Source organism: Orbicella faveolata, unplaced genomic scaffold (assembly GCF_042242905.1).
Source record: "Orbicella faveolata isolate gen_17 unplaced genomic scaffold, um_ofav_v1 contig_26, whole genome shotgun sequence".
Taxonomy (NCBI): domain Eukaryota; kingdom Metazoa; phylum Cnidaria; class Anthozoa; order Scleractinia; family Merulinidae; genus Orbicella; species Orbicella faveolata.
The window spans coordinates 18578785-18590193 of record NW_028301554.1 but is presented as its reverse complement, the minus strand read 5'-3'; the positions used below and the strand labels follow the sequence as shown (position 1 = coordinate 18590193).

At 42.2% G+C, this 11409-nt stretch overlaps 2 protein-coding genes across 2 annotated transcripts; both read left to right on the top strand.

Moving 5' to 3' along the window:
- The first annotated feature begins 3057 nt into the window (after positions 1–3057).
- LOC110039988 (macrophage-expressed gene 1 protein-like) lies at positions 3058–6588 on the top strand. Its single transcript, XM_089295789.1, has 3 exons — positions 3058–4765; positions 5129–5420; positions 5781–6588. Exons 1-3 carry the CDS (start codon positions 3091–3093, stop codon positions 6085–6087), a joined length of 2274 nt encoding a protein of 757 aa, XP_089151915.1. The 5' UTR covers positions 3058–3090; the 3' UTR covers positions 6088–6588.
- Positions 6589–9123: 2535 nt separating this feature from the next.
- On the top strand, positions 9124–11198 carry LOC110040017 (uncharacterized). Its single transcript, XM_020745204.2, has one exon. The coding sequence runs from the start codon at positions 9198–9200 to the stop codon at positions 11196–11198; it is 2001 nt and encodes a 666-aa protein (XP_020600863.1). The 5' UTR covers positions 9124–9197.
- Positions 11199–11409: the final 211 nt, after the last annotated feature.

Here is an 11409-nt window from a genome sequence, read left to right as displayed (position 1 = left end):
ATGGACCTTTTCGTGATACGGCGGCCATTTTGAATTCTATTGTTTCGAATAGCTATTATGGGATGCTCAGGGGGTTAAAGCGTGGAATGGTCCCCTGAGCATCCCATGATAACTATTTGAAACAATAGAATTCAAAATGGCCACCTTATCGCCGAAAAGGTCCATTGAATAGCAATTAACCTAGAATGTTTGTAATCGGAACAATTTTTGAGCTATGTTCTTAACCTGAAGGTTACCATATGTTGAATTGTAATAGATCTTACTCGCTTTCCCGTTTTCCGTTCTTGCTTCATTTATTATAAACCATGTTATGATGCTCTTGAGAATTCTTTCTTTCAAATTTTCAGTCGCGTGTATATGAATGAACAGTCTGCCTTAATTGGATAAAAGAACAATTGTATAATAGCCCGCAGAACAGTTGGATTAGCGGGGCAGACTGAGCGAACTGCGATACACGAGCGTGCAGCGTGACCACTTGCGCGAAGCGCGAGTCACGCTCCGCTAATCCGCCTGTTCAACGGGCTATTGTGTAAAGAATATAACATGGTCTTTAATAAGGAAACAAACCACCCAAAATAAAGCAACATGTTTTATTTCTTACTTCTGCAAACAGTAACGAGTGTTTTTAAATGGAGGAGAGTTTGCCTTAGATCGACACGGTCGTGAGCGCTGGGAGGCGGGAAAGTGAGGTGTGCCCCGGCCCCCAAAGATAGTATTTCGGCAGACAGCCAAAAGCAAAAACGTATAAGAAAAAAAAAACACTTTCTAGACTGTTTCACATTCCAATTAAATTTTTTAGGAACATAAATTTTATGGGTCATGCAATATTCATAATCGTTGCACTTTTCACAGTACGTCCTAAGTACGTAGACAAAGTTTTTCCGATCGCAATTGGAAGGTGTCACGTAACAAAACGACGCTTTCTTATGATGCACGTCACGTTGGCTTAAAAGTGTTTTTGTTTTTCCCCCACACAATATGTGTAATTTGCATTTTTGATCGAGAAACGCGTTTCACGCAGAGATGCTGAATAGATTTTCATTGCAATTTAAACCAACAAAATTTCGACTTCTCATTTTAGTGAGGAAAATTCATATTTTGGCCAAAAAAGTGGTACCCCGCGTTTTCCACTTAGACCCCGTGTTTTCCACTTAAACCCCGTGTTTTCCCCCAGACCCCTTGTTTTCCACCACACCACGGGACCCCGTACTCTGGGACCCCATACCCCATACCCCAGGACCCCGCCCCCGCGTTTTCCATCTACTATAGTCCCCTCAGCCTGTATAACGATGCTTAGGTGTTCAACCTGCCAATCACAAATCCCAACGGGTCACCAATGCTCCCATTTGATTGGCTTACTCATTCAAGTCTAATTTTAGGGCGTAACGAGTTGCCACAAAATTCTGGAGAGCGATCGGGTGTAATTTTCGGTTTTTGCTTTAGAATTAAGGAATTCCTTTTGAATTAAGCGAGCGATAGCTTCAGGAGGAAGAGTTTAGAAAGATAATATTTTGAGAGTTACATGATTTCTTTAAGTTGAGAATCTGCTTTAGAAAAAGTTCTCTTTCTTAATTTCTACAGTGTATCATGTGATGTTGAACGTTGAAATATGCCGTTCAACATGTTGAAAGTTCAGTTGAAAGTTGTTGAACGTTGTTGAACGTTTGTTGAACGAAAATAGAGCTTGGCTCTATTCCGTTCAACAAGTTGCCGCTTGTTGAGCGGCTTCAACCAATCGTTTTCGAGTTTGGTGTCACGTGGCTTCGTGGAAATACCAACATGGCGGCCAAAGAGTTGGAATCAGCTGAGTTCGAATGGAGTTTTGATAACACCGGTTTTTTTCGTCTTTTTTGTCGACGCTTCATGTGATAACGGCGACAACACTCGAAGCACAGAGCGACAGCGACATTTCCTCGTCTACCATTTCAACTTCGCGCCAAAATGTGTCGCTGTTGCTCAACAAAAGTTGAATGAGTATTCAACAAGTTGCAACAACGTTTCAACAAGTCGCAACAATATTCAACATTTGTTAATCAACAAAAAGTTGAACGATGTTGAGCCGTGTATCATTCGCTTTACGAACGCAATTTTTGTTTTTATTGCGGCATTCAGCCATAAGTCTTCCTTCTCCTTTCTATAAACGTCGATACTCAGGCGAAATGTTACTTTGACATTTTTCAAGTTCTCTCTGTTTTCCTCGTGGTATTTTTTTGTTTCGAATTTCTTCGCTCTGAATGAGCAGTTTAAGGAATAACAGTATTGTTCAATTTGCGTTTTGTTTGCACAATCATCACGCTAATAAATCCAAATAATTTTGAATATCTCATCAAAATCACCTCTCGCGAGATTTGCTTTCGTCCTCGGCATGCTCAGATAAGTCGAAACAGATAGCTCGTTGATCGCAGCTTTGTTTTCAGTTTTAGCAGCGAAATTTGAATGTTCCGTGAACTGAATGCCAAACGGATGAAGAGAAGTCATCGTTTTTGTTCTTCCAAAGGCATCTTCCAAAGGGTTAATGTAAGTCTGTTTTTCACTGTATTTTCGGTTATTATTTACCATATTTTATTCTACGTGAATGAACCCGTTTTCTTTACTGAGCCAAAAACTACTTTTTCTTCACGACTTCTACTGTTGTGCGACCGCTGTTTCGGCTTTCCTCCATTGCCCCAAAAAACAACGCCAACAAAGTTACCTTTTATAGGCTCGCTCCGTGTTAAACTGCTAAGACAATCTATATTCATATATTTTATTCCCTACCATCTATTTTTCTCGGGACAAAATAAAAAAAAAAAATCAAAAAAGTTGGCTTGACTCGGGGTTGACTCGTTGTTGACTCGTGACTCGCGGTTTACTTGGGCTCGCGGTTGGCTCGTGTCACGCTACAACTCAGACAAGATGTTGGTTGGCCGCATTTTCTGTCCGTCTGGGAATACCAAGAGAGGTCTATTATGGTAAACACTAACGCGTGATCAAGGGAACGTCTGATCACAGGTTAGGCAATCACGAGTTGTGTCCAAGACAATGGCGTGATTAAAGTCTATGTCATAATATGGATTGATCACGGTTCTCTTTATTATTTCTGGCGTTGCAATGGTGTCCTTGATCGCTAGGCTTTTCCTGGCTTGTGCACTGATTTTTGCCATAGTTGGCACCAGTTTTGTATTCGCTCACAATGATTCGTCACCCTATAATTTTCCTTTCGGTGATCCACGACTCTGTCCTGTTCCAAACGGAATTTATCGATTCGAAGTTCTTCCCGGCGGCGGATGGGACAATTTGAGGAATAAACATATGGGTGTTGTTTCTTCGCAGAATTACTCCAAGTGTAAAACCTCAGATGACGGCAGGTATCTTCTGCCTGATAATGTGTTCCTTTATCCTGTCAAGGAAAGCAAAGTGCACATGTTCGCTGAGCTTTACGATCACTGGAACAATTATTCCTCAACGACAGCGAAGTCTATCAACGTTGAAGCCTCGATATCATGTTCGTTCGGCAGTATTGGCGGTTCGTATTCGTCTGAGTTCGAGTCAGTAAAAAAGCATCAAGTAGAAGACAAAGCTGTGACGACTCGAGTCCAAATGCGCCATGTCCTGTACACAGCAAAGCTTCAACCCGACAGCGCATTTCAGCCCGAGTTCAAATCGCGTTTACTCGAAATCGCCTCTCATCTGCAACAGAATAATACTGCATACGCGAACTTTCTGTCGCAAATACTGGTACGCGACTTTGGAACGCACTACATTACAAGCGTCAAGGCGGGTGCGGTTCTCGCTAAGGTGGATCACTTGACAAGAAAATTTGGATTCGTCGCAGACTCAAATGAAAAGAAAAGGAAGATAACGGCAGCAGCGAGTGCGTCATTTTTCAACAGTTTTCAATTTGAAACAAAATTTAGCCACACTACTGCAAGCGACGTTAAATATTTGGACCAGTACACCAACAATACTGTTTATTCCACCGCGTTAACGTTTGGAGGACCGCCCTTCAGAGTAAATTTTACCATCAATCAGTGGGAAGATCAACTGATTGACGATCTTGTTGCAGTTGATCGATCGGGTGATCCGCTGCACTACGCCATAACACCGGGAAGTTTGCCAGAATTGTCGGAAGAGTTGACTTTTAAATTAGCCGATGTGGTTGAGCGAGCTATTAAATTGTACTACGAACACAACACCATCAAAGGATGTACGAAAATGGACTCTCCAAACTTTAGCTTTCAAGCCAACCTCGAGGATGGATCTTGCGAGAGTCCCACGAACAACTACACTTTCGGGGGCGTTTTTCAAACGTGCCAATTCGAAGGCTCTCCTGATGGTAATCCATGCGAGGCCCTGCTTCAGAAGAACCCTCTAACATCCGACTACACCTGCAGCGACGGTTATGAGGCTGTCCTGGTTCATCAAGGCCGCACTCCCCGAAGTTGTCATCGTGACTGTCACCGCTTCTTGTTTGTCTTTAAATGGTGTCATACTCACTGCGGCTTCACAACTTACTCGACCTTCTGGTGCGTGGCTAAGGGAAAGGTCCCTACCAATACAGGCTATCTCTTTGGAGGACTCTACAGCAAGGTGCTGAAGAACCCCGTGGTACAGGATCACGGCTGTCCACTCAAGTTTTACCCCCTGCGTTTTGGAGCCACAATGCAGGTGTGTGTGAGTGATGATTACGAGCTTGGCTACCAGCAGTCAGTGCCGTTTGGTGGTTTCTTCAGCTGCAATGCTGGTAATCCGCTTGGAGTCCCGAAATCCGCAGTCAACGGCCAGGGTATGTAGATACGTCATGATATAGATATCACGTGCCTTGGAATAATGTCGCACATGCGAATTGCCTTTAAGTTTTAGAATTTCACTGTGCTTACCATTTAGCTAAACTGATCCGATTTCGGTTTGAAACAACTTCGGTTGAAAATCGTATAGATTAGAACGTTTCCAGACATTCTGCTCGAGGATTTTGGACCGCCACAGAGGTGCTCCTCTTTTTCCGTTTAACACGGAAATCTCGTTATCGTAGCTCTCTTCTCCAGTTTCCAGTCTCTCATCCACGGAAAACAGTAGATAGTTAAAATTGTCCAACCAGGCTGGCTTTTATTTAATTGCATTTTTGTCGTTTCTTTCTTCTTCTTCATAGGTTCAAACCTGGCGTCGTTTGTCAGTCAGTCTGGTCCATCTGGTTGGCCGAAGTCCTGTCCAACCGGTTACTCTCAACACCTTGGCGCCATCGAGGAAGATTGTGAGATCAACTTCTGTGTCAAAGCAAACATATTCAACAACCAGGGATTACCAATCATCAAAAGACCTCCCTACTCAAGTGCGCCTAAAATTTTCAACTACTCTGTGCCTTTGCTTGTAGTTAACCACGACACTGGCCAGATCTGGTTTAAACGTCCCGGCTCTCTTCAGTGGACTTTAGCAACTAAAAGGTAACTGAGTGTGCATCTCTTGGTCTCATTATAGGATTACGACTATGCTGTTCCTACGTGACACCCCCTCCCCCTCCCCTGCTCTCCCGTAGTTGTTGCTTTCAAGGTTCTCGCAGATGAAAAATTCTACAAACACTTGAGTAAACTAGTCAAAGAGATAAGGATCAGGGACGTCAGTCGGTACAGTTGGTATGCGGTTTCTCCCACTAATGTGGTCCGGGTTCTCGCCTTGTTTTATGAAAGAGTTTTATTCTCAGGGTATTCTCGCGATTTCCCCCTCCCTTAAACGATTAAACCAACACTTCAGAATTCAAAGATGACGCGCATGGAACCATAATATTTTTCCGTTTTGTCACTCAGCTCTGTTGCGAAGTTCGCAGCTGTATCCAACATAGATGGACCTGGTATAGTTGGCATGAATCTGGCCGAGACCACCACGCAAGACAAGCAAAAGTCTTCCCAGGGCACCCCTGATAAAGTGGACGCTGGAACTGCGGTTGGTATTACATTTGGCGTTACGGCTTTTGTCGGATTAGCCATCGCTGTCATGGTGATCGGCAAGCGCCGGCACAAGAGCGTTCACAGGGACAGCAGGGGTTTGATGGAGCCGCTGAATTCGTGCGTTGGATATGGCACTACCAACGATGCAGGCAGCGTACGAATTTGATTATAAAGCTTGATAATTATATTGAACTTTGATACACTTCGCCTTTTTCTTATTACTTTAATGACGCGCGTAATGAGAGTGCGCTTACTTGGTAACGGGGTTATTGTTTTATTTAGTGTCGTCCTTTTCGATTTTATTTTCGGAGTGAGCTCGTCGGTACAATTCTTTTGTAATGTGTTCCTTGCTGTAAAACAAAAAGCTATGTTTCTTCGTAAAACATAAATTGGAACTAAACAGAATACTTATCCATGGCAATTTCCTTTTAGAAGTAAGCCTTTGCAACTGAGTCGATTTGTTTTGTGATATATCGGCAATTACATACATACATACATACTTTATTGTTACCTCCCCAATGGGGCTTTTCAGGAATTAATTATTAATTATTAATTAACTTTAAATTTTTTTTATCTTTATTACTAGGTGTAGGTTTTTGATTGAATTGTATTTTGCTTATAGAGAGCCACAAGTTTAAATAAACAAAATAGAATGAAATAAAATAAAGTCCCTTACTTACTTACTTTATCGAGCTGTATATGATAAGGTAAAATATCTTTATCATGTCGATAAATTCGGTGATCTGGTCACTTTGTAAAACTCCATTAAAGTACCTATGAAGTAAAAAATAATTCCTGCTTATGTGAAAGGCTTTTCAAAGCAAAGAAGAATGGCTTTTTCCTTTTTGGAATATCTTTTTCCGTTTTAGAGATATTCACGTTTTTGTTTTATGCAAATGAGGAAAGTGATGACGTCATAGGTGGTTCCTCTAAAACAGCACAACACTCAATCGAGAATAACTCTAGAAATATTAAAGCAGTGTTCTTCAAACTTGGCAGCAGCAATGTGCATCGCAAAAGAAACAGAATGACACCTACTATGTTGTTGCCATGGCAACACTCTTGGCTCCAGTCTCTTTCTGTGAAAAATCAAACATACCCATTTGCAACCTTTTAAAGTGGGACAGAGGGTCTTGCTCGGAACACACATGGTTCCCATATTGTCTTGACTCTCCCCATTAGATTGGTGGGAGTGGATGATCCTTGTTTAAGATAAAATCTGGGAATTTTAGTCTTAATTAAAACAGAACCAGCAGCATAACTGTTGTCATGGTAATGGAGCGACGGGTGTCATTATGTTTCTTTTGTGATGTACATTTCTTGTGCCAAGTTTAAAGAACACTGCCTTAATATTTCTAGAGTTATTCTCGATTGAGTGTTGTGCTGTTTTAGTGGAACCATCTATGACGTCATCACTTTCCTTACAAAAACGTAAATATCTCTAAAACGAAAAAAGATATTTCTAAAAGGAAAACGCCATTTTTCTTTACTTTGAAAAGTCTTTCAAATAAGCAGCAATTATTTTTTACTCATCCTTTTGCCCCACCCACCCAGAGTCATATTTGTCTAAGTGTTGGTTAGAGGCGGCATTGAGAGTGCGCGCATGCAGCATTGATGAAACAAGCCAACAGTTTTGCAACCCCAACCCCCCTCCCCCCCCCCCCCCCCATCCCCTCAGTGGCTACCAAATAGCGGATAAAACTTTAAGAGACCGTACATTAATGGGAAAAACCTGATTTGATCAGAAATGTAATGGCCAAAATCTTTTACTTTCCTTGAGGTAGTCTTAACACCTGGTTAGATAAACAACAGCTAGCCTTTGTTTGGATATTCGTCCACGGACATAATCTGCTCCGAGAAGCAAACAGTTTTCCGAGGGCGTAGCTCGAGGAAAACTATGAACTTTGAGGAACAGATAATGTCCAAGGACAAATATCCGAGCATATTTTCGCGCCAAATGGAGACTATTGTGTTTAGTATCCTTCGAATATTTTTCGTAACACGGGCGCTTTTGGAATTGGGGATTCCCAAGTTAGTTGGGAATATTCAGTCACGTGACGTGTTTAGACCAATCGTGCGCGAGCGAAAACATTTGCAAGATAATTAACGTTATAATCCATCAAATATTTTCGCTCACGCGCGATTGGTCTAAACACGTCACGTGACCGAATATTTCCCAGCTAAAACGGGGGAATATCCGAGATTATTTTTTCCTTAAGCATCTGAGTGGGCCGGAATCCTAAATCCTAGAATTTCAGCGGCTAATCATGCGCTCGTGACCGGTCTAGCTTTTTACGATACGGCCCACGGACCGGATTTTTTCCCCGCTGTGGCGATTATTTCGCTCCTAAAACGGTTAGCGGTTATCGTCAATCTTTTGCCTTTTTAACACTTCCATCCACGATTAGTCAACGTAAGGTTATCTCTGTTCACATTAAAATGGCAAAGAAATTCATTGTAAGTAAATTCAATGGAGTGTTTTGAAGTTGTGAGAGTTTGCTTGGTTGTTTGTAGCTTGGCGCTGTAATGGCGCGTAATCCTATGTTTCTCTCGCCGTAAAATTTGAGTCAATTTCGGTCGAGTATACCTCTCTGATCATATCGTTGCTGTATTCAGAAGAATTTCGGTGAAATACACTTAACGAATTTCCTCGCTTTCTGCCATTCAATTTAGGGTAGAAAAGTCTGATTTCAAGTGATTTTAATAGCAACGACTGACAGATATCTGTAAAACCAATTTACTGCAGGAAAAAAACATAAATATGTTATTTGCCGGCTTAGGGCCTGTCCGTCTAGTGAAAAACTGTGACCTCGGGCTTGAAAATGCTGCCCTCGGTCTGCGGCCTCGGGCAGCATTTTCAAGACCTCGGTCACAGTTTTTCACTAGACGGACCTCCCAGCTGGCAAATAACATATATATTTTTTCGCGCCAAATGAAGGCTATTCTTTATATATTTTACTTCCGTTACTATTCAAACTTACTTGACGCAATGCAGTATAACGCAAATAACGAACTTTGTAAAAGAATGCTATATAAATTCAAACGGATTGTAATTACCGTTACACTGAAAAGGGGACAGATGTTTGTCGCCACGTTTGTGCTTGACTGAAAATGTCATCTCATTTCTGAAGTTACTTATTAACACTGATTTTACGGTTTGTGGTTTAACTAAGGTTTTGCGCGTGCGTTTTTCTCGCGGATGAGTCGATGTATTATGACGTACGACGCACGCGGTGTATTGTAGCTTACTGTCTTCAGTGATCAAAAAGTTGAACGATGGATGCCCTACCAAATGAACTGTTGGCGCAAATTCTCGCGTTTTTTCATCCAGTGTACGATAATTTGGCCCGCCTTTCAATGGTGTGCAAACGATGGAAGGACGTGATTGAAAATACTCCGTCTCTTTGGAAATGTATCCACTTTACACGGGCATACCCGTTATGCGTTACAGAATACGCGAGGCACAGAGATGCTCTTCGGCATTGTCTCTTTAAGTTTGGACATTATGTCACGTGCTTAAGAGATCACCCAATAACGAGAACCTTCACGGATCCATCTTTACGAGAGCTGCTCTCTCGCTTGACAAGTTTAACCTGCTTAGATGTGCCACTGTTAGAATGGGATCCTCGATTCTTACAAACACTGCAGTGCGCAAGCGTATTGGAAGAGTTGAATCTCACTGAATACCTTCGTTCCGAACCTCCAGAAATCCAATGGTTGTTCCAACAACCGGAAACGTTGGAAAAAAACTTCATTACGCCTCAACATCTCCAGATGGTTATTCTTAGATTTCCTCAACTCAAAGTTTTGAAACTTGCGCTGGACTCGATTGCGTTCCCGCCTTCCACATTGATCGCGTTTCTTGACAAGGTAAACCTGACAAAGCTCGAATTATCTGGGTTTGGTCTTGTACCAACACTACCTCCGCATATTATTCACAACAGAGATATGTGCTTGAAAACAATTTCTTCCTCTCAGCGTCTAGCTGCTGTGGTGACGCGTTTGGAGCTAAGAACTTGCCCGCTGTTTTTTACAAGCGACCACTTGCGTATCATGCTGAAGCTAATGAAGACACTCCGTCATTTGTTTGTTGGTGCTGGGATGGTTCACCGTGACCGGAAAAGCCTGCTGTCCATCGAATCTGCGTCCCTACTTACACTCGGTTTGGATGGACTCTCGACACTAAGAATGCAATGTTTGCGTTGTAATACGCCAGCCTTGAAGGAATTTCAACTCGCAAACTGCTTTGATCTTACTGCTTTGTTTGTCTATTCCAAGTCATTGGAATCAATGTGTTTGCGAAATCTCTCAAACTTTCATAACCTGAAATCCAGTTCAACTCGACTAAATCATCTGGAGTTGGTGGCTTGCCCTGCAATGCCCATTACAACATTGCGTAATTTTTTAAAGGGGCACCAAACAATCAAAAAACTCTCCATCATTGGTGAACTGACGGGCCTTACACTGTATGGAGCTATGTGTCCGCAACTAAGAGTGTTGAATCTGTTACTGTGTCAAGCTCCCAGGCTAGGAAGTATCAAGATTGACTGTCCTACGTTGGAAAATTTTCTCTGTGATGTGTACAGACGAGGACCAGTCACGGCAGACGAGTTCTGTGGATTTCCTCAAGACAGGTCAACATGCGCAATTTTCATCCGAAGTCGGAAGCTCGAGCGCGTGTCGATAAATTTGCCCAATGCGACTGCCATTGCGGTGAAATGCGAGGAGCTCAAACATTTAAGTGTAACGATGGGTGAGACTCCAAACGACAGCAAGGCTGCCCTGGACTTCGAAGTCATTGCTGGTACTATATCATTCATCCGCACCACGAACTGTAAGTTTTCGCGCTATCATCTTCAAGCGAGGCGTATTGGTAAAATTGGGCTACAGCTCTGTGAAATGGAGAGCGACGAATCCATACCACGGTTAGATGTTGAAGCTAAAGCCATAGACAAGTTAGTACTTGACAATTGCCATCATTTGCAATGCGCTGAGCTTCGTGTTAAACCCGACAGGATCGCGCACGTGTCTTTCAGCGAATGCAACAATCTGCGCAACATCTTCTTGTCACGTGCTGTTGTAAAGAACCCACCCGAGATGTCTGTAATCAAATGTAAGCATCTCGAGAGCATTCTTCTCTCGTCAGGAAGACAGATCGACTTGTCAAACGTAAACGTTGCCGGCTGTCCTTATCTGAACATTCCCAAATTACCACAAAACGGGAATAGTAATATACGTTTTGTTGGCGCAGATGAAAACACCTCAGAAGCTCAATAAAAAGAGCCCTATCTTCAGTAACAAGTTTTTTTTACAAGTTGAACGGATTTTATATTTTTCATTAGAAAATCTGTGTATTTTGTTTCTGTGTATGACAAATGTACTGTTGAAAATAGGCGTTAACAATGCTGTATTCTTGGCTCCTGGTGGATGCTTTGAATTATTTGTAGTCAGAGTAAGTCATTAAACACAACGAAACTCATCTAGTTCT

What these genes read in the sequence shown, in the direction of transcription:
- LOC110039988 (XM_089295789.1), top strand. Translation starts at nt 3,091, where the DNA reads ATGGTGTCCTTGATCGCTAGGCTTTTCCTGGCTTGTGCACTGATTTTT. An exon ending in ATCCGCAGTCAACGGCCAGG is followed by an intron (nt 4,766 to 5,128) that starts GTATGTAGATAC and finishes TCTTCTTCATAG; the next exon opens with GTTCAAACCTGGCGTCGTTT. An exon ending in TGGACTTTAGCAACTAAAAG is followed by an intron (nt 5,421 to 5,780) that starts GTAACTGAGTGT and finishes TTTGTCACTCAG; the next exon opens with CTCTGTTGCGAAGTTCGCAG.
- LOC110040017 (XM_020745204.2), top strand. Translation starts at nt 9,198, where the DNA reads ATGGATGCCCTACCAAATGAACTGTTGGCGCAAATTCTCGCGTTTTTT.